This window comes from Calonectris borealis, chromosome 1, assembly GCF_964195595.1.
Source record: "Calonectris borealis chromosome 1, bCalBor7.hap1.2, whole genome shotgun sequence".
Taxonomy (NCBI): domain Eukaryota; kingdom Metazoa; phylum Chordata; class Aves; order Procellariiformes; family Procellariidae; genus Calonectris; species Calonectris borealis.
In genome coordinates, this window is record NC_134312.1 from 194,366,675 (window position 1) to 194,390,047 (window position 23,373).

Sequence of the window (23,373 nt, forward strand, 5' to 3'; positions counted from 1 at the left end):
CGATGAATGTCCTTTTCAAATAATAAATCTAAGCCTGAAGTCATCGGAATTCACATCATGTTAAGATGAATGTTATTGGTTCAACCTGCACACCACTCCTGCATTGCTGGTTCATTAAATAACCTCAGCAAATAGCTACAGGATTCTTCTGGGTTTTAGTAATTTGCATGAAATAACTAGACAGAAAATGATACCATCAATGTGTTGAACTGCAAAAAGAGAAAATGGAAATTAAAAAAAAAATACTTTCTTAAATTAACTTTCCTTAAAGATTTAGCCACCCAGTGCTGGTGACAGACAAATCAGGTTATGCAGCACTGTATTTTCTCTCTCTTTCCCTGCGATCCACATTCTCTACCTCTTCTCCATTTTAAAATCTAAAGGCCTTCCAACCTAATCACTCTGGTCAATCAAGAGGTCAGAGATAAGCCTCCAATACTGGATGTCTTGTGCTACCTATCTGAGCAGCAGCAATTAAATTAGAATCACTTTACACTCTTCTGGGATATGTGAAACCTCTTAAGGCTGAATTAATATTCTTGCTCCTCCCTTCCTCCCCCACAGCAGCAGAAAGCATGAGCATTTTCAAGAAGTGCTCTTCAAAATGCAGTAGAGATTTCAGGCAGATTTTTCACAGAAGTACTCTCTGTCAAACAGCAACTTCTGCCAGATGTTTCAGAAGAAATCACAGTAGAAAATGGGGCACAATTTGCTATATTACATTTTACTTTGTTCCTACAGTTAGATTAATTTAATCTCTGAAAAGAAAGCTTAGTATTTCTTCTCTGAAAGTTACTCATATTCTCTGTACCTATGTATATGTCCAGTCCTTTATGAAACATGTGTATTGCTGATTACTCACTGTTCTTTCTGATTTCAGCCCCAGATTGTGATTTGAGTCTGTAACAAGCGTTAGTATGAACTTACAACATGTTTTGAATCTTACTTTAGACAACCTTCTGTTAGGCTGACTGCATTAAGATAAGATTCATCTGAAATCAAAGAGGAAACTCAGAGTCAACAGTAATGGAGAAATAAAACTGGATAAAAAAAAAGTGAGGTATATGGAAGAGATATGAAAGGCTCACAGAAGTATATAATCTTTGAGACTTATGCAAATGAAACCTTAGTGCTGATTGTCCAGTTATTATGGATTCTTTCAAGCATTTGATACCATATATTCATAGAATCATAGAATCATAGAATCATACAGGTTGGAAAAGACCTCTAAGATCATCGTGTCCAACCATCAACCCAACACCACCATGCCCACTACACCATGTCCCTAAGGGCCTCATCTACACGTCTTTTAAATACCTCCAGGGATGGTGACTCCACCACTTCCCTGGGCAGCCTGTTCCAAGGCCTGACCACTCTTTCAGTAAAGAAATTTCTCCTAATGTTCAATCTAAACCTCCCTTGGTGCAACTTGAGGCCATTTCCTCTTGTCCTATCGCTAGTTACTTGGGAGAAGAGACCAACACCCACCTCGCTACAACCTCCTTTCAGGTAGTTGTAGAGCGCGATGAGGTCTCCCCTCAGCCTCCTCTTCTCCAGACTAAACAACCCCAGTTCCCTCAGCCGCTCCTCATAAGGCTTGTGCTCCAGGCCCTTCACCAGCTTCATTGCCCTTCTCTGGACACGCTCCAGCACCTCCATGTCCTTCTTGTAGTGAGGGGCCCAAAACTGAACACAGTATTCGAGGTGCGGCCTCACCAGTGCCGAGTACAGGGGCACGATCACCTCCCTGCTCCTGCTGGCCACACTATTTCTGATACAGGCCAGGATGCCATTGGCCTTCTTGGCCACCTGGGCACACTGCCGGCTCATGTTCAGCTGGCTGTCGACCAGCACCCCCAGGTCCTTTTCCTCTGGGCAGCTTTCCAGCCACTCTTCCCCAAGCCTGTAGCGTTGCATGGGGTTGTTGTGGCTGAAGTGCAGGACCCGGCACTTGGCCTTGTTGAACCTCATACAGTTGGCCTCGGCCCATCGATCCAGCCTGTCCAGGTCCCTCTGCAGAGCCTTCCTACCCTCCAGCAGATCAACACTCCCCCCCAGCTTGGTGTCGTCTGCAGACTTACTGAGGGAGCACTCGATCCCCTTGTCCAGATCGTTGATAAAGATATTGAACAGGACCGGCCCCAGTACTGAGCCCTGGGGAACACCGCTCGTGACCGGCCGCCAACTGGATTTAACTCCGTTCACCACAATTATTCGTCAAAATCTCCAAATATTAAAGTACATAAAATGATCCTCATATACTAAACACAAGTTGCTTGTTTCTAAATAGATGAAAGGGAATCATCTCAGAAGTGGTTTAAGGACAAGAACATGAAGATCGTTGAGCTTTGCTTCCAGATAAAGCAAGAGAGTGAGTATTTACCCCCAGTGAAATTCCCAGTCACTAGTATCTCCTTTCATTCAGGATAAATTAGCTGAAGCATCTAAAATGATCTAAAATATAGACAAGAAACAAGGAAAAACTGTAAGTTATTAAAAAGCTAACTATCAAGAAAGATGAATGGTCTTGGCTGAACAGAGAAATTGGAAATACTGGAAATTTAATGAGTTTGAAGAATGTGAATAGAATATAAGTGAAAATGTCATGTATTAAATGCCAGAAACATAATCGAATAAAGAAAAAAAAAAGAAACAAACAGCATGAGGTATAGACTGGGGACAGGCGAGGAACCTAATCCTGCATCTGTGATGCAAAACAATCAAAAAAAGCAAGAGCTAAAAAGCCGCAGTCCTGTAAAAGTCAAAACAGCTTTAATAGTGATCTTACAATGGCCTGTTGGGGTAAAAAAGTAAGACAAAAATCCAGTATAATTTTCAGCTGTATATCCAGTGAATCATATTAAAGAGTAAAGAGATACTGGTTTCTCCTGATAAAACATACATAAAGCTACAGTTCCATGCATATGAATATGAAAAGACGCACATTCCACAGGTTATAAGAAGAGTTTTGAAAGAGTTACCTGTGTACAGATTGCTAAATGACAGACAAGAGGAATATGATTACAGCTAGATGAAAAAAACCAGAGGGTTAATATACCCAGTTTTGGCTGATTTGAACATATTAATAAATTTGGGATGAAATTGTTCTAAATGAACAGCTGAGATGGAGGTGTGCTTCCACCTTGTCCCCCATTTTATTTAGTAAACGAGTGGCTAAGACACTTTCTAGGAATACAGACAACGCAACTTCAGCCCCCTTCTCGGTCTAACAGGATCTGAAACCATACCTCCCACGCTCTGGAGTGTATTTTAACTGCTGCCTTAGAAAAGATATTCTAGAGAGAGAAGCTCTCAAGTCTTTCCTTTGGACCACAATCTCCACTGCACAAAAATCAGGAAAATTACTGAGAGGGAACTGGAACCCCAGATGAGTCACTTAATTCCCACATTACTGATTAGTTTTTTCATTCACATCTTCACAAACTACTGTGATACTCAAAGTAATGGGGAATGCAATGACTAAGTACAGACAGCACCTATAATTGTCCCTTCTTGATTCATGGGAAAGGTGCTCTGTTTTCTGCAATTATTTTTCATTATGAATTTTAAAAAGTATTCTTTTCTGTTGGGAGAAGTCTAAAACATATTTATTCATAACTCATTTTTATTACGTTTTCAGGAAAATCAAATCTATTTTTCAGTAATCATCTTTTGGAGAATCTAATGACTGTAACAGGAGTATAATCTCCTAATTTAGCTATTTTATTTAAATGACTGTGTAGACCAGTACATATCAATGACTGCCCAAAGGTGGGCAATAATAAAACAGACAAATATTGAATATCTCTATTTGAGCCTTCAGTGCATCTTCTCTCACAGTTCTTGTCTTTTTCCCACTCTGTCAATCAGTAAAAAAAAAAAAAAAAGAAAAGAAAAAGGTTTATTCTAGTAAAACACATAGATACTCTGAGTAGTCCTTCTAAATATAGCCTACATATATAAAACATAGATTTTTATCCAAACATACTTTTCGAAGACCTTTCTCAGTACTAACTGGCAGGACATGTATCAGCCCTCACTGGATTTCACAAGACGTCCACTTTTCTAGCATATAAATGCCTTTAAAACTGGCCCCAAGGACCTTCCAAGGGGAAAAAAAAAAAAAACACAAAACCCAAGACTAAAATACTTCAAAAGTGTGTCTCTCAAAATATTTCAAAATATGCTTGTAAAGACTTCACTGAGCATTTAAACTATGCAAACCCATAGTATTCCAATTTATGAAGTGATAATGGATTAAAAGGGAATAAGGTATTTAATAGCAGCAAAAATAACTGATCTTCTCATTTCCAGGAACTCAAGATTTTCTGCTTATGTAAGCATGCTTCCTATTGAAATAATTCTGCTAAGTACAGAAAATATATGTAAATTACCTCACTTTGAAAAAATAATAAATGAGACACACAAAACGAAGAGCATTCTCAATTTCAATAATAGCACCCCTCTAAAAATTCTCTACTAGAAAAAAGTAGAACAAACGTAAGCTTCAGAATGCAGTACTGGGTAAAATCACAAATAAATTCACAAATGTTAATGGTCTAGGTTGCATCTAGTGGACAAATGCAAACTGACAAAAAAACAGAAACAAGAAATCCCCAAACCCTAAAAATCAATAATGGGGACTGATTTTTGTCAGACAAAAGATGAGAAAGCAAAAAGGAATTATTGGTGAGTTATGCTCCATTAGTTGCAAATCTAGGTGAAACAACCCTTTGTGTTTGCTTCTAAAAATGTCATCCTGGGTGCCATTTTCAAGAAATTCAGTCTGACGTTAAAAGACATGTCATAACTTTGAGGATCCAGGCTCCAGTGTCCCAAAAATCTGTTTATATAGCTTATAATGTAATTACAGCTACCTTAAGACAGATGAGGCAGAAGGCAGCGATATATTGAAAACTAATTGAAAAATGCAGTTGTCCAGAAGCACTTGTGGGGAAAAGGTCTCTGAAAAGCTGCTCAAAGCTTCAGAGTTTGAAGTGAAATTTTTGATGTTGTCACTCTCAATCTATTGAAGAGCTGACAGACAATCAAACCCGTCTGGCTGCCTGGCAGCTCATTTTGCTGGCAGGTGGCAAACAATTAGACACACCAATTTGTGCCTCCTGATGACATTAAAGCATGAAACTAAGTTGTATGCAGGGCCTAGTGATTTGTGTGAAAGCATTTCAAAAATAATACTCTTTGCCGTGGCAACTCATTTCAGACTGCCACCTCCCATTACGGCTTTGAGCGGTGAAGACGACAGACTTGAGTTACGTGCGGTGCAAGGCCGCTTCTGTTCAATCCGTCATCAGCGCCCCCCGAGACCTCAATCCCCTCCTTTCATCAATATCACCTCATCATTTACATTTGATAGTACTTGAACTGCTGCATATGTTAACTACACACAAGTCCTATTTGATAAAACATGTTGGACACATTTTCTGCTTTTATATTTCATTTATAACTGCACAAATTCTAGGGAAGAATATACTATAGCCTATTACACAATGACTTTTATGGACATATTAGCAACGTACAATTAAAAGAACATACAGAGCAAAACACATCATATTAAATGACAAAATAGAATTCTTAAGTTCAATTCTTTGTACAGGAGTTTGCTTTATATGGTGTTTATACGGCATGTAAGATCAGTGATTATAGTTAAAGAAATATCTTTAAAACAACAAAGATACTGTTATTTTTCTACTAATTACTTATTACCTCAACTCTTCTTTTACAAGGCACTCAGCCATTTAATGCAAAAATAAAATAAAAAAAGTCTAGCCTCACAAAGACTAAGAATATCTTTTGGTTAAATTGAAAAATACATTTCTCTAACCTCGATTTGCTTATAAATATGGAATCACTGTGTATATTTTATAAAAACTGAAACAAATAAAACCTGACAAAAAATACACTCCATTGCTCATGATTCTCCCTAGAGAGAATAAACATGACCAATAGCCACATTGCTCAGTGGAGTACCAAAAGCTGCATAAACTACAGCAACAGAAGATCCTACAGAAATATGGCCCACAGGCATAGTGTTAGCTTTTAAAAAATATGCAGTGTATATTATTTAATTGTTATTTTATATCAGTAAACACAATTATGTTTACATGAGCAAGTATGGAAAAAACAATCATGCTGTAATTTTTTTCAGTTTTTCAATGACAATTGGGATACTATAGGCAACACAAAATGGTCATAAACCACAAGCTAAAATTCATGTTGCTTTCTCACTTAATATTTTAATTAATCCTAATATTATTTCAATATACTATTCAAGGTTTTTCCCCCCTAACCTTTGTTTCACCTCCCACAAAAAGTTATAGGGTCAGGATCTCAATCTGCTCCTCCTTTGTAATTTGAAAAAGAAAAGCGACACCACCACCCATCTCTTGCCTCCAAAGGTTGCCACAGTGGTCAAGTAAGTTCTTTGAAAATATGAGAAAACTGCACAGAGGAGTATTTGCCTGAACAGTGGTCATCATTCGGTAATGCAGCCATGAGTTGCAACCAGCCAGCTGAGGTCCTGTGGGCTAAGAACATCAATATTTTTATCAAGATGCCCACAGTTCAGAAACATCTGTTTAGTTGGAGGAAAGAATCTAACATTTCCTGATTTGGTGGGACCTGCCTGAACCCGCCAATTTTCCCTTCATAGTTGTTGGTTATATTAAAAAGCATGATCTACCTCACTCACCAAAAACAGATAGCAGGTTGAAGAGAAGAGAAACATCTATTGAAGAGAAACAAAATATCCCAACAAAATCGATGTAAATGGGTCTTCTTTTGCCTAAACTTCAACCATTACCACTTTTTTTGCTGAAGAAGTAAACAATGCCAAGGGCTGACACGGTACAACATACGCTACCAAGATACAAACACAGCTGTACACTTTGTACAGGAAATTATGGAATCACAACTTGGTCAGGAGGGTAACAGGATAGGGAAAAACAAACCACTAAACCCTCTAGCTCCTAAGCGAACTTACTAATTATGAAATGCCTATCGAAATCCCTAAGCTTTAGACATGAAGCACCTCTCAAATAAATCCATAATTCTGTGTTAGCAACTACTAATACTGATACTCAAAATGTACAAGCAGTCACATTGTTGCAAGAATCATCTAATGGAGGTGCTCACACTAAATACAGGTTATGGACAACCTACTGCAGCTCTTTAGAGTTTTGAATGCTTTCTTATAAAACTATAATTTAGAAATGCAGAATAAAACTCATCTCTTCAATCATCTTGATGTTAAGTTCTCTCTAATGATGACAAAGACATCTCATGAGGTGGTATGCTCCATTTTAATTTAGGTGTCTAGCATTTTGTGAATTAAGAACAACCCTCTGAACGAAGTATTTTTCTTAATTGACCCAGGTAGAAATTTAGCTGAGTAGGTTCAACTAAAGTAATCTTTTGGTGGTTACAGTTAGGTGCTATTAATTCTACATGCAGCACAAATTTTTGTACTGCTTAATGTACAAGAATACATTCTGGAATATGATGGTTACTCACAGAGGATAAGGAAAAATTCCTAACTGTACAGGAAAAAAACTATTTTTCACTTCACATTGAAATCACTCTAAAATCAAAACATGCAGATTGATGAACCAAAAAATATCATCTTAATGAAACAGTTGCTAAATGAGTTTTCTCTGGAATGGCTTTAAGACTTAAAATATTATTAGAAAGGGATATATTCATTGCTCCTAAAGCACATTTCACCTTTCCTATCTTGATCCAATCTTCTTTGTTACAGATGTTATCTGATTGTTTATTGAATTATGTCAGAAAAGCAGCCTCAGTACTAATATATATATATACACAGACAAAAAGGCATCAGCTTTTCTATGGAATTCATAATGAAAAAGTGCTTCTTCACTTTTATTCTAAAATTCTCATGTATCTTCTTGTACTTTACTGTTTACATTACACTGAAAACATTGATTGCATATTGTTTTTCTTAAGACTTTAATGAAGACATTTCTGATAGTTTTGCAGGTTTTCTGTAAAAGCAGATGGATTTTTCTCATAAATCACAAATAGCTGTTTTCTTGTTTTATTTTTTATTTCCTCCAGAATTTTAATTCTTGTACCTATATTTCTACAACTTTGCTTAAAATTTTGAGGCATGTTTTACCATATCTTTAAGTTAAGTCTTAATTCCATTTTTTACTTTTTTAAAACATTTTTATGAAGAAACTGCAAGGATCTTGTCATACTGGAAAATTTAACCACGTCAACACTCATAGGAGTTAGCTCTTTGCACAGGTTAAGATTGAACCCACAACGGATCGGGTCACCCTTCTTCTGGAAGGAGGTTGTCAGTTGCATATCTTATCACAACTTCTATGTTCAGGAAAACTGTGATGGACTGGACATTTAAAGAAAAGAATATTCATTAGAAGCTGGGAAGCTACAGCCTAAAAAGAGAAACAAAGGACTCTCTGTGGAAATGTTCAGCAGTTTATTTTTAAACACTAACTTTTGAGCATATTTGCTGTTTAAACACCTAAAAGGAAACTGGTTTCCACCATGACCATGCAAACAATTTGCCATGGTCGAAGCATTTCAGTACCAGAAAACAGTGCAATGATGGATCTAATTAAGATTTAAGCCTTTGAAAGAATATTCGACTGAATTTCTGCACAGTCTGTTCTATATCAGCAGATATTACCCTTCCTCCTCACTAAAATGCTGTTTTAAAGGAAAAAAGATTTTATTGCAAAAATATTTCTTTACAACAGGCTTGTTTTCCAAGTACCTCATAGAGTTTTATTCACTGCTGACAGAGAAAAACAAGGTGAATTACTTTTGTCTATACTATACGGTCCGTTTTGGTAACACAGAAAAGGAGGAGTAATGCAGCTGTTTTTTAACATAGTCTAATACAAACCAATAGAAGGATAACTATGTTTAAAAAAAAAAAAAAATCCTTCAAACTTCTGAATTACATCAATATAAAATAATGAATCCAGCCATATACCTGTCAAATGAGTGAAACTGCATGGGAAGAATAGCCTGAGCTTCTCTCTTCAGTGTAGGATCTGGATAAGGGATCGGATCCGGACCACATTCTGCAATTTCAACAGGGGCTGCCACAAGACTTTTCAGTATTTCCTTGACATTGATGCCTTTACTTTGGCTGATACTGGATATTGATGATGCGGGTTTCAGGATTTCACTGGGGCTTTCCGTTAAGCTCTCCTGAGATTTCTTCACTTCCGAAGATAAAGTAGACAACAGCTCACTCATAGCATCAGGGCCTGTGCTGGTCTCCAAGTCTGTCCCATTCAAAATATTGGGCATCTGTTCATCTCCAATTCCAGAATCTGTATGAGGAATAGAGCTTTCCAGCTGAATATCTTCTACTGGTGTCGGTGTTTCTTTATCTTTGATATTTTCTGGAAATACAGTTGGTGTCTCTGCAGCGAAATAGAGATTATGAACAATATTTATAACTTAGTTTGATTTTTGTTCCTAAAAACATGATCATAAGGTTTTACAAGACAGAAATGTGTTAGAAAGCCCACAAATCTTAGTAGTTTAAACCTTAAAAACTCATTTTACATATAAAATATTTTGCTTTCAACAGCTATTTGGCATATATAAAGGCTTGGAAGAGGGAGCCCAAAGTTGCATTATGCACGCTCAGTGACATTTAGAAATTACAGCCCACTACTCACACAGTAATCAAATAGCAAAATACTGCCAGCAAAAACAACATTAAAAATTATAACCTATCAACTGCATATCTGTATGATCTGTGAGACTACTGGAAGAGAAAAACGCAATCACTTATGCTTTAGGATTACTATAAAATTTAGTCTTTTTATTGCTGTCAGCAAATATTAAGCTTGCATTCAAAAGAAAACTGCTAGATCTTTTGTTTGCTTTGCCTTTTGCTTAAAATGTGTATTAATTATACTCATTTTTACACACATATCACTACATTGAATCTAAATTCATTTGTACATGAATGAAAAAAATAAGTAGTGTTGTTTAGGTAACTTTAGATAACTCCCCCTTCCCCACAAAAGGTAAAATTCTGTAATTCTTTCAGGCAAATGTTAAGAACAAAATAAACACAGCTTTATAGAGACGGGCAAGTGAAATCTGTTGAGTTTGGAACACTTCCAGATTGAAATGGACTCTGCAACATCTTGTAACCGAGAAATGCATACCTCTATTAATTACTTCAGTGAAACAGACACAACAACTTCATTAAATAAGAATAATTTGCTATGCTTAGTGGAAAGTTAGCTGGAGTTGTGAATAACTTCCATATTCATCTTTTTGGTTACAGTTTGTTAGAGCAACAGACTGTGGCTATTTTTAATGACAAAAAGCTTGCACTCAAACTGATTTTTTAATTTCTTTTTCAAACTACCTTATTTTCTTGATTGTCTTTTTTTGTTTTTTTTGATGGTTCTGATATAGCATTTAGATATTATAGAAAATATTTTACAACATACTTAGAGGAATCTCTGCCCTTCTGACTATTCCAAACAAAATGTGCCTCAGCTATGTAACTTTAATATTAATCACATAACTTATTACCAATTGTTTGATACAGTCTGGTGTAAAATATCTACATATTTACCACATGGGCATAAGTGTGCGTGTATGCATGTGCACACAAAAAATTCCATATGAAATTATTTATGTGTTTGAACTAATGGTAGTGTAAACCATTTCATGTGTACAAGTATTAACAAACAGATATAGATAGAACAGAAGAGGCTTTTAAAAATACAAAGCAGAATAGCCCATTATAAGGAGTATTGTTTTCTTCTTTTAACAGCCATAAACACTAAAGCCACTTCCTTCTTCTCTTTCTCCTAAGTGCCTTAAACACATCTTATCAAATAGATATGAGCCCTGCTTTGTGAAGCAGGAAGTAGAAACTGGATTTATGAGCTGCATAAAATGCACTTAGCATCTGCCAGGTCAGGAAGTAAAAAAACCCGTATCTACTTAGTACTGCCTATATTTGGCACAGAAGGACATCTGATCCACAGAATGATCCTAATGAATTTTCTGCTTGTTTGTCTCTTTAAACTTCATCCATACAAAGACAACACTTCTCAACTGAAGGGAAGAGTAGGACTGGACTGCCAGTCAAGCAGATTGTTGTCCTCATAATGTACGGTAAGTAAAATAGCATAAGGCTCCATTAATATGTAAATGAAAAGAGGACACTGAAAAAAAGAAGACTGTCCACTACGTGGTGAAGTCAGAGTACACCTAACCTCAATTTTCATTAAGGTCAACAATACTGAACACAAAACTAAAGACAGGAAAGCTAATGGAAATGTGGTTGTGGAAATTCAAATACCGTAACTAAACCAGAAGAAAGATTTTAATGTATTAAAATCATGGGAAAGAACTGACTCCAAGCCAATTTTGAAAGAAACAGTCTATGAAATTACTGGTCTAGTACCAAGTACTTTTGCCAAACAGGTAAGTGGAGATAGCAACATACGACTGCAGAAAACCATACATGGTTTCTCATTTTAAGAAAGGGGAAAAAATGATCTGGACAACTACAAGCCTTCAACAGTAAGCAAGATTTCAGGATTTATTTTGGAGTAAAGAGTAGTAATGGAATGGAATGAGACAGACTACAAAATGGCTTTGCTAAAAGAGCTTTTTAAATATTTATTGCTCAAAGAAAATAAGGTCCAATGTAATAAAATTCAGTAAAGCTGGGGTTGTCACAACAGATAGTAATTTAGTCAGGAGAACCTAGAAACTAACAGAAGATGGGAAAAGAAACTGGCTAAGAAGGAGCCATCAAATAGTTTCAAAAGAAAAAACATCAGACTGAGGAAAACTACCATGGGAATTACCTTGTTTAAAATTTTAATAAAGATTTCAGGTGACGACAAAGTTACAAGGTACAATTGGCGCACAGAAGGATGATTATAAGAACGCATTATGACAGAACTGCAAATTACATTTAATAGTGAAAAGCTATGCATCCAGAATAAAGATTCCCATTATAACTGGAATTCATCAACTGGAAATGAATGAAGAGAAGGACCTAGATACATCAATCACTGGTAACTATTCAGTTAACAATACACCACTGCCATGAAAAAGGCAAATGTGATTCCAAACTTTTCTGAAGAAATAGCTCCTACAACAGTTAAGTATTAATGGCATCAGAGAAGGCTTTGGTAGGGTTCATTATAGAATACTGCGTACGCTGTTATATTTGAGGAAGATGGAAGTGCCACTATGGAGACCCACAGTGATCAACTGTTGCAGAAAAAAAGAGTTTGGCTGATACAGTCTGGCCAAACTAATACCGAGAGGGTATACAACAGCTATTATACATATATTTTCAGGATGCAAACTCCAGAAAAAGGATTTAAGCTAAATGGAAGAGTTGGCATGAGAAAAACTGAGTGCAAACTTACCAGGAATACATTTAGATAGAGAAGTGACAGCCATCACTACGGAATTAAGGTTCTGGAATAGCCTTCTAGCTGGAGTAGCAAGTTCAAAAATCAGAACTAATTTCAAGACTATAAATATGACTGTACTTAATTACTCTGCAGGTGCCTTGTAATCCTTTGCTCCCAAATGAGAATAAAATGCCTAGAGGAGTGCACCATTTGAAGTAAAAAATGGAAGTAAAATTAAATTTGTGGATATAGAATTTAGATATGACATACTATACAAGTATGTATAGTATACTATATGTATAGTATGTATAGTATATGTATACTATACTATATGTATAGTATGTATAGTATACTATACAAGTATGTATAGTATACCCAAGACAAGTTATCCTATATACAGGTAAGTGTATGGATACTTCATTTCCACAGAAACCAGACTTATATCTTTACTGTTCTTATTGTGTCTCCAGTATCTATATGAATATACTGCACTAAGTCAATTAAGGTTAGTCTGATTTATCACCATGAATAACAATCTTAAAAAACTACCTAAATCCAATGCTTTAACTCTCATTTTTACAACATCAATCAAGCTAAACGAGTAAGGGTTTAAAAGGTCCACTTTACTTTTTTGTAAATCAAAGGAAAATAAATTCAGAACAGATAAAACTGATTAATAACTGCCTCTCAAATAAGAATACTAGTAAATTAGTATTTGTGAAATTCAGATAAATATACCTGAAAAGACTTATTATAAGACCTCCTGGATCAGCATTATTATTAGTACTATTGTAGGTAAATTATAAACTCCTGAGCACGGGTCACAAAACCCAACCAATTTTAGTTACAATACTGCATATCCACAAGTTTTATTCTATGTTCATTTATATGGTGTCATAGCACTTCTGTAGCCTTCAGAATTCAGGAATAAAGAATCAGTACTGAATACTGATTCATAATGTTATTTACTAAAAATCTTAAACCAGTAATGCGTATGCTTTTATAAAAATCCAAAATACTTAAAACAACTTAGCAAAATGATAAACATGAACAGAAGCAAAAACGTAACGAATTGCATCTGTCTATGTTATAACAGTGTGACAGTAAGCCTGTAAATTTTCAGCAAACCTCATCAGTTTTCTGCAGCACAAGGCCATGTCAGTAGACAAAGCAGAAACATTACTAGACCTAGCAATCTTAACCCTGTCAGAAACAGGCGGTTGGAAGCCAGATGCCTCCTTCTTACTGTTTTTCATTGTAACTAATGAGTTCATCCACTACATTATGGGAAAAATATGGGCTTAAGTTAACTAAATGACATATTGTATATCTAGTGACCTCATCCGTCACACTCCTTCCCTAAAATATCTTGTTTGCTTGTGATTTATGAAGTGTATTGTAATTGTTTCAACCTACTGAGTTACCTAAATAGTTCTTGCACTACTTCCAAATGCCTAAAAATACAAAAACCCCCATGTTTATTACTTAAAGAATGAGACATTTCATGTCTGTGGTAAAAAAGACAACACAAAATATTCTGCTTTTAATATTTATTTACTATTAAAAAAAGGAAAAATTGTGTGTATATTCCTATGGTCTTTTTTTCTTTTTAATTTGATTAAATCCCCCTATTAGATAAAAATCAGATGAAAATTTTCAAAAGTAATAACGTATGAAAATTATTATTTTTAACTGCTTACAATATGGCTGAAAATTTATTTGAAAGTCACACTATCCCAAATCCCGTGCATTGTCAAATTTCTGCTGCAAACAATATAGCAACATTTGGTAACGGAAGGTTTGGGGCTATCTTGATAAAGGAGTTGCTGCCACCTTTCAGTCTGCACATGCACTGGAAAATTTATGAGTTGTTTTCTGTATAGCTATCTTAAGGCATTGATAATAACCTTATTAGCTGCCTTTTATAGACCCCTTTGTAGTATTCTGCAAACTTTCAGGGACAGTATGCTACAAGCTGAAAACGCTTTCAATCCAACCAGGCAGTGATATTACAGCTTCCTCCATACATGGCAGAGCCAACTAATCAATTCCTAAGCTCTAGGCTATAAAGAGAGAGTGAAAAGATTCTTCCTAACAACATCAGTCTACTAGTTTTCATATATGAGGAGCAGTACAATTAAACTGAGATGAGAAGCTAAGTATGGGGACAGAATCAAAGAGTAATGAGAGTCTGATTTAAAAGTACATTGAAAGGAGTAACCAAGAATGGAGTTGTAACAGAAATTCATATTGTGTCATAGCACTTCTGTCTGTCTCACAGAGCACCAGTAATCGTGCACGTGAAGAGGTGGAAGTAGAGCGCATGCCACAGCAGCATCTGGCTGGGAAGAGCAAAAGCCACAAGCGGGGATACCCCAGGGCTCCGCCATGGACGGCTGAGGGCAGGGGGAGCACAACTGAAAACTGGGGGACTGGGGAAGGTCAGATATGAAAGATTCTGGGGTGGCTTGGCAATCGGAAGGGTGCAGATCTTGAGATAGGAGATTTAAGATAGAGGGTCGGCAGTTTCCCTTTAACCAGAGCGGATTTGTGAGGAGGAAGGATGTAGCTCTGGAGCAGTAAAAATAGAGAGGCTCTGAAATGGGAGAGAAATGGACCAGGAGAGACTTAGGGTGGGGAAATCAAGGCTGGGAAGTGATGAAGAGCCTGCATGGCAGAGGACAGAGTTATCAGCCTTTTTTCACAGCTGGACATCTGTAAGTACACGTCTTCTCTTTTTGCTCATTGGAAATTGCTTCTATTTGCTCAAATTCCTCAAAAGTCTTATCATTTGTTTCTTTCCCCACAGTCACTCCTGGACTCAGGCAGGCACACAGGGCAGCTCCTTCCACCTTGACCAAAGAAAGAGTATTAAAAGAGCCACTTATGACAGACATAACTCTTGATCTGTTTAGGCAATGTCTTTAATCAATGTCTTGATTCTTCCCTACTAATCAAACCTCTTTCACTCAGTGCTTGATAGATAAGACATCTGTACATCAGTCTGATTGATTACCTGGTTGCCAAACAAAATGCAAGCAGTCCTAAAACAGTGCATTACCAAGGCATTAACTAAAAAAGACTTAAGATAAAATACATTTAAGAAAATTAAAAGCTGTATTAAAGAAATGTCAACTTCAGAGTATAAAAACAGCTGTTTACACTTGAAACAAAAAACAAATACAAATTAGGAACAATATAGTAACATGTATTTTTTTTCTAGGTGAATTTCCCTGGTTTTTGTCATTTTCTATTTTTTAATTTATTTTTTATGTTTGTCTTGTGGAAACTCAAAAAACACATAATGAAAAAAATAGATTAGTTGGCAGTTATCTATGGCAATATCTGTATTTCTGAACTGCTCTGAGAAAGATGATGTTTTTGTGATTAGACATTTCTTGCAAAATTAAATAAAAAAAAAAAAAATCTGTCCCCTAGGTTACACCATCCAGCCACAAAAGTTAACAGAGAAGCACAGAGCATGTTCCATAGATATGATGAAACTTACACTAAAAATGTTTTATATTAAGCACCACTATGAAAAATCAAAGAACTTTTAAAACATTCTAATTTGTACAAACAAGTGAAAATAATTATTGTTACTTTACAAAAAAACCCATTACAACTGCTTCACGCATACATAATGATCGATAAATTACTAATGAAATATATGTGCAAACCTCTCTTCTGATGCGTTAAGTAGTTGGTGAAGGGCAATAAATATTAGATCAGGATGTATTACTATTCCGTGATCTTCAAATGTACGTACTCTCAGAGGCAGCATATATTTCATCAGGAAAGCAATATGACAATTTTGAGCAGCAGACAGAAATTCAGTAGAATTTGACTTTTGTGATTCTTATAATTATCATCCATGTCCCTTACAACATTCCGTTTCTTGAAAACATATGTACAACTAGATTTTGAGGAAAATGGAGCCATGAATTTTGTCAGGATTTTGTAGAGGCAAAGGATATTTTGACAGGCAACGGAAATTAGTGCTTTAGTCCACTTTGCATAGTTAGACTGCTACCCTTATGCAAAATATTCAGTTTAAAAGTAGGCTGGAAATCTCTATGCTACTACATTAGGAATACAAACAACAGTGTAGCAATGTAGAATACCCAGAGTCCTGTACATCTATGAGATCAGAAAAACTTGATGCTTTACTTGTCTTCAAAGAAAAAAAGCTATTTCTGCAACTTTTTAATATAGTTCATTCTGTCAAGAAAAAAAATCAATAGCTTTCAGTCCATCCACAGCACATACCTTTAAGAAATCTGTTCATTTACAGTGCTTTGGGAAAAAGACTGGGAGTTGAAATATCAAGGGAGTTGAAAAGCCAATCTACTTTTGATAAAACGTTGTGATGAGCTACGTACCGATTTTCTTCCCACAATATGTTATAAGGTGAATTGCACTGTTGCAATGCTTTCATTTCTGAAACACTCCTGAATAATGCTAAGTGGAAACATCAATTTTCAACTGAAAATATCTTTCCATTATTTGGTTAACATTAATTGTGTTCTCAGTAATTAACAGGCTGCAAGCTGTAAAAATTGTAAAAATTGTAAAAAAAGATTATTCACATTTTTCCACTGCTGGAGTTGTGGAAGCACTGTTGAAAGAAACTAGTCCAATAAGCAAGGATAGCTACATTAACAACCAGAATTGAGAAAACTCATCTTAAGCGATCCTGACCACCATAGCTAAAACTATTTCAAACTGGTAGCTGTAATTTAAAGAGGTTACTTAGTTTTACATAGTAAGGCTGATTAGCTACTAATAACAGAAGATACCATGCTCCTCTATTTCTCCTGTGTCTTATTCCAATAACAAGATATTTTTGCTCTCAAAATATGTACTGATTACCCTCTACCTAGTAAGAGAAAGGGCTACTCTCAATTTTTCAAGTCTTGACCTTCCAGACATAACAGAGATATTTTCATACCAATTTTGGGAAAATATCCCTATCTTACCAAAGAAATCAACCGAGAACAAAACATTATTTTCTAAACTATTCCAATTGCTGCCATTCCAGAAATACAAAACTCAGCATTTTATGCTCAGTTCACAAGGGCAGCTCTTGCTGATCAAAGGGACAAAGGTAAAGAACACTAATGATGTCTTGACTAATACAATTTTATCTTAAAATGGCTGTGGGAACTGGCAAGCTCCACTGTCAGAATGTAAAATTAAGTTATATGCTTTATAAGAGTCTTGATAACCCTCCTACAAAGACCTGAACCTCCTCTGATGTTAAGATTAATTTCATGTATTTGCTTGCAAAATAAAACAGAAGAAACTCGTCTGCCTTCCATGGGAAGTAGCTTTGCTTACTGGGACTGTCTTCATCTTACTGAACTTGAAAGGAGGCTTTTCAAAGGACTTGAAATTGTCTCCCATCACCATGAGTAGAGATTAAGCTCTAGCACTCCTTCCCTACTAAATACAACACAGCTAGGATTTCTCACACAAGATCTTTATGGAAGATGTTGCTAAAGATGAAAGGCAAAGACTTTTATAAAGGGGTTTGCTAGTACTTCAGACTGCAAGGAATAGTCTCCTTCAAGGATCTCAAGCACTCAGCAGGCAAAAAAGGAGACTTGAATACTTATAAAACAAAAGAGCAAAACTGAAAATCCCCTCAACCATACAACGAAACAAATCAGTATTCAAAAATACTCTACAATCGTGCCCCTGTACTCGGCACTGGTGAGGCCGCACCTCGAATACTGTGTTCAGTTTTGGGCCCCTCACTACAAGAAGGACATGGAGGTGCTGGAGCGCGTCCAGAGGAGGGCAACGAAGCTGGTGAAGGGCCTGGAGCACAAGTCTTATGAGGAGCGGCTGAGGGAACTGGGGTTGTTTAGCCTGGAGAAGAGGAGGCTGAGAGGAGACCTCATCGCGCTCTACAACTACCTGAAAGGAGGTTGTAGCGTGGTGGGTGTTGGTCTCTTCTGCCAAGTAACTAGCAGTAGGACGAGAGGAAATGGCCTCAAGTTGCGCCAAAGGAGGTTTAGATTGAACATTAGGAAAAATTTCTTTACTGAAAGAGTGGTCAGGCCTTGGAACAGGCTGCCCAGGGAAGTGGTGGAGTCACCATCCCTGGAGGTATTTAAAAGACGTGTAGATGAGGCCCTTAGGGACATGGTGTAGTGGGCATGGTGGTGTTGGGTTGACGGTTGGACACGATGATCTTAGAGGTCTTTTCCAACCTGTATGATTCTATGATTCTATGATTCTAAGGTGCAGAATAGTGGCATTGCACACTGTTAGATAGGTAGAGAAGAAATAAGGGGCTATTAGAGGGACAATGATATGCATTGCTCAGATTTATTAGATGTCAGGTACAACGGGAACATGGCTGCCAACCATTAGGTTGAAGACATTATGTAATTGTTTAGACAGATACAAAGTTCCTACTTTCAAACCATATACATGTAGCACTCACAAAGAAGAATACGTATCTATGAACATGCATGTAACAAATTACAGCTATTTATGGGATGGGGATATTACTAAGGCACATAATATCATTACACTGGATTAAGTGCCTGAGATCAAAGAATTTCATGCCAGCTTTTGTCATAAAGCAAGTTTTGTGTCTGGAGTTCAGTTAAGCCTAGTCAAAGGAGTCACGATTAATCTGACCAAGGCAGAGGTCTACAATGACACCTATAGTGAATGGAAAGAGAGAGGGATTTCTAGTGCCCAACTTACCTCTCTTTTAAGTAGCTCTCTAAAGTAGGCCAGATGAATTGTACCCTAAATATGCCCTAACTTCTCTCCACCTATTACAAGGAGAGTCTAGGATGACTAGCTCAGACATTGATTCACTACTGATATTTTCCAGAAAGTACAACTAACATATGACTGATAATTTCAAGACAAAAACTGAAAATCTAGTAGAGAGCTTTTGGTCATAATGTAATACCCACAGTCACAGAGATAGTGAGAATGATAAAGAATGTTGCTATCATCTTTGACTAGACAGGTGAAAACAACTCTCCCCTTCTGGCAAAGACATTTTTAATGCTATTCCCATCTTCACTACACCTCCGTATTTTAATTACGTTGAAGAACTTCTCTTCATCACAGTCAGTTGAAGAAATCTGATAAACGAAAAGGTTGGTAGGCCAGGCAACTTTTTAAACCACTTGACAGGCTCTTTCATTTAAATAATTCTTGGTTTAAAGTCTCCATTTTGAAATCTTTACAAATGCAGAGAAACTGAGCCATTTGACATCCCAAAAGCCTAACTCATTCTAATTCTTTGGTATTATGAACAGAAAGAAGCAAGTCCAGCAACATTTACTTTTGTAGGACTGTGTTTCTCAGACATCTTTCAGATGCAAGAGAATAGTTCTGATCTACTATCTTTTTTGAAACCGTGATAATAAATTACTCCAAAGAGTAATACTATATATGACTTAAACTGAAAAGAGAGGGAGTTTTCTTTTCATTTTGCAAGTTCTGCTTTGTCTGACTAAGCACAGACTATTTCAGAAGTACTACAGACTCTTTAAAATTATCAGAAACTAGTAGGAGAAACCCAAGCACTTGTGACAAACTTATGACAAGGAGTAAATCTACAGATAGAGACACACTTTTCTCCTCCCCATGGATCAGCTTAGAAAGGGAAAAAAAAACCCACAGAAGTATAGAACATTATAAAGAAATAAACATTTTTATTGTTAAATGGTAGTCATGCACACCATCAGTTTATTTTTTCCTTCCTGGGTGTGTCCTTTCTCCTTTAAGCACCATAAGATAACATATAGCTTGTGAACAATATTTGATTAACAGTAAAAGAAATATTAAATCCTTACTTTACCACCTACAAACATTTGTAAGTAAAGGTAGAATATATTTCCCTGCAAAGAATAGTTTAAAGTCTTTTATTTCAATACTATGTTTTATTTGTATATAATATTGTAAATAAACTAGGCAAAGGTCAACATTGTATATGATGCGAACCTAAAAGTTTCATATCAAGTATAATGATGTTTAAAATTCCTGTAACCTGCACTTGACAGCACTGTAGTTACTCATAAGAAGCATACACCAATCATATACTGTAATGTGCCTGAGACAAGTAAGGTCTGACACAGCCTTAAATATATTTTAACTAGAGGTATTGTCCCATGTAAAGAAAAAAAAAAGAAGGACCACTAAGAACAAAATCAGTATCTTACTTAAATACCAGTAATATACCTACTCCTAATCTTACCCTCCCCCCCTACAAATTTCCTGGTCAGATAATTAGATTCCACCTACTAAAAATAGATTTCTTTCAAGCAGCCAATCTCTCTCCCTTAATTCATAGAGATCTGTCCCAAAGAAGTCTTGTACAGTTCTACCAATAATGATACAATTTGCTATATTGAATTGGACTGACAAAGAACAAATCCTTTACATTCATTTAGTGTCATGTGGAATGAATAAAATATAGAGGGTTTACTTCCATGTAACAATTGAATTTTTATCCATTTTTTAATAAATAGGATTTTGCTTTAAAAATATGTATTTACTTTTAAATGCTATATTAAAAACCACTCTATAATATATTAAAATACCTTAAAATTTAAAATAATATTCAAATATTGCATGCTTGCTGCCAACGTCTGAAAGCATGTCAGATCACTAAAAGGAAACCAATTGGCTTAGCCATTGGAACAAAAGATTCTTGAAATGACAAAATAGGTTTTGACTTTTAGCCTTTTCTGACAGTGTTGGCAATTTTTTTTCATTTCACTTCCTGCTAATACTGTTCAAAACTGAGGAACTGGGTTCAGAATATAAAAAGCAGAAATATTTTTCTTCTCTAATGGGTGAAGGAGTTAGGTATAAGGGGCTGAGACCTCACAGAGTTAAAACCTTGAAGGTTGTTATGACATCAACAAAAAAAATAACTAGCTATACTTTTACTATAGCTCTATTGAACTATTTTAAAAACAAAACTATATTTTACTTGAACTCAAGGTAAAACGAGTACTATAGACAATAGTATAGAAGACACAATTCTTAAAAAATGCTTTATCTGAAATATTTTGGTGAGTTTGTATGGCTGTCTCCAGTTCTCCATTTTGTTATGTATATTTTATTCATCTACTATATGTAAGTATAGTACATGATAAGAAGATACAGTACAGGATAAGAAGAAAAACTATTTGTTTTTCCCACACTTTTGCCACCCATTATATCAAATGTGAAGCTTTGTATAAATAGCAATATAGTCTCATTTATGTTGCATAATTTATTGTTATTGTATTAAATTTAATAAAAATTAAAATGTCTTTAAATAACTGTTTTCAGACAGTCTAACCAATCCCAATTTTCAAGAAAAGGTGGTTAAAAATAAAATATCCTATGCCTGATACACAGAAACATGCTCTAAATGCAAAAAAAAAAAAAAAAAAGAGAAAGTAATATTTAATGAAGTTTTAGGGGTTTATTCTGTAGTACCACATAGTACTGTATTACTCTTCTGAATTAAGAGCAAATGATTCCTTTTTTATCAACGATGGATTAAATCATACAAATGCAACTATGTCACAGCAAAGAATATTACATCAGCAAATGGAATGATCCAAAATAATTTTTTTTTTATTTTGGATGGCAGACAATAGTCTTAATCAAAATCACAAATCCTTGCTTACTAGTTGTTAGTATTTAAAGTGATTTATAATATACATACATGCACACACCAAAGTTTAAGAAATGCCAGATTAACATAGTGATAGTTTAAATTGATGTAATGAGTATCTTAACATAATGCTCCCAGAACAGCGTATGATAAACATAAGTTGCATTATTACTAAAGTAGGAAGTTAACTATTTCTATTCTTTATAAACAGGATACAATTTTAAATCTCTTAGGCTTTTTATAAATCAATCTTTTTACCCGTTGAGATTTTTCAGAATTATACCAAGATCATTTTCATCAGATTAAATTTTTTAACCTATTTTACATTTCTGTATTCTCAGCACACTGCAAGCAAATAAATGGGAAAATGTACACGCAAACTTGGCTAAAGTTACACTCAGTTAACCCTCTCTTTTTCAAGTAATGACATCTGAAAAACATATTCCCTACATTATATAGTATCTATTAAAACAAACAAACAAACAAAACAAGTCAGGCCCAAAACATATAATAGTTGCTCTGGTCACAAAAGCATTTTCCTTCAAGAAAAGCACAGCACAGCACATTAACTAACAGGCATAAAATAGTTCACAATACATACAATATCAGAGGTTTACATGCCATCAATAAGGCAAGGAAAAAAGTGAGAAAGAAAGGCAAAAGAACAGGAAAAGATATGGGGAAAGGGAATACTACAAAACTACTACATAGTTAATGTGGTATGCGATATTTTAAAAATAGGCCCGATTTTATTTTTATGGACCTAATATTGTAGCAGAATAACCACAAACCAAAAGCATTTAAAATTTTCTACATCCATTCCCTCCTCCTGACTGCTTTTTTTTTTTTTAATTTTATTTTATTTCATAATAAGTAAAGTTAATAAATGGTAGTAGAAGTGGGAAAGAGATTTCCTAGAGAAATGTAGGCAGGAAGTTAAAATTTTAAAGGAATCATCAGGTCTGATCTCCATGTAACCTGAGGCGTATACTTATTTATCAACAATTACATCACAGTTAGTTCTTGAATTACATTACATTAAATAAGAACACCCAAACAGGTTAGGAGATGATGTTAATATTACCTTTGTAAAATGAGTGGGCAAAGCTCTGCTCAGGAATTAACTTGGCAAGGAATCCATGGTTCAAACTTGGGTGAGGGATAGATGGTATGACCACAACTGTGGAGAAAATCATGGAATCAAATGTGAGCCAGCTAGTATTCATGTGTGGCCTGGTCCACTGTGGATCCATGACGGATATCCTATCTCATTGAATCATGCAAATATGGTAT

General features: G+C 35.6%; 1 protein-coding gene across 1 annotated transcript in view; it reads right to left on the reverse strand.

Annotated features, from left to right (window-relative positions):
• Positions 1-23,373, reverse strand: part of NBEA (neurobeachin) — a 426,845-nt gene that overhangs the window by 306,594 nt on the left and 96,878 nt on the right. The window contains exons 27-28 of the mRNA XM_075139786.1: positions 23,165-23,260; positions 9,005-9,443 (exon numbers count right to left, since the gene is read on the reverse strand). Of these exons, the coding sequence (XP_074995887.1) occupies positions 9,005-9,443; positions 23,165-23,260 (535 nt within the window). The remainder of the gene's footprint in view (positions 1-9,004; positions 9,444-23,164; positions 23,261-23,373) is intronic.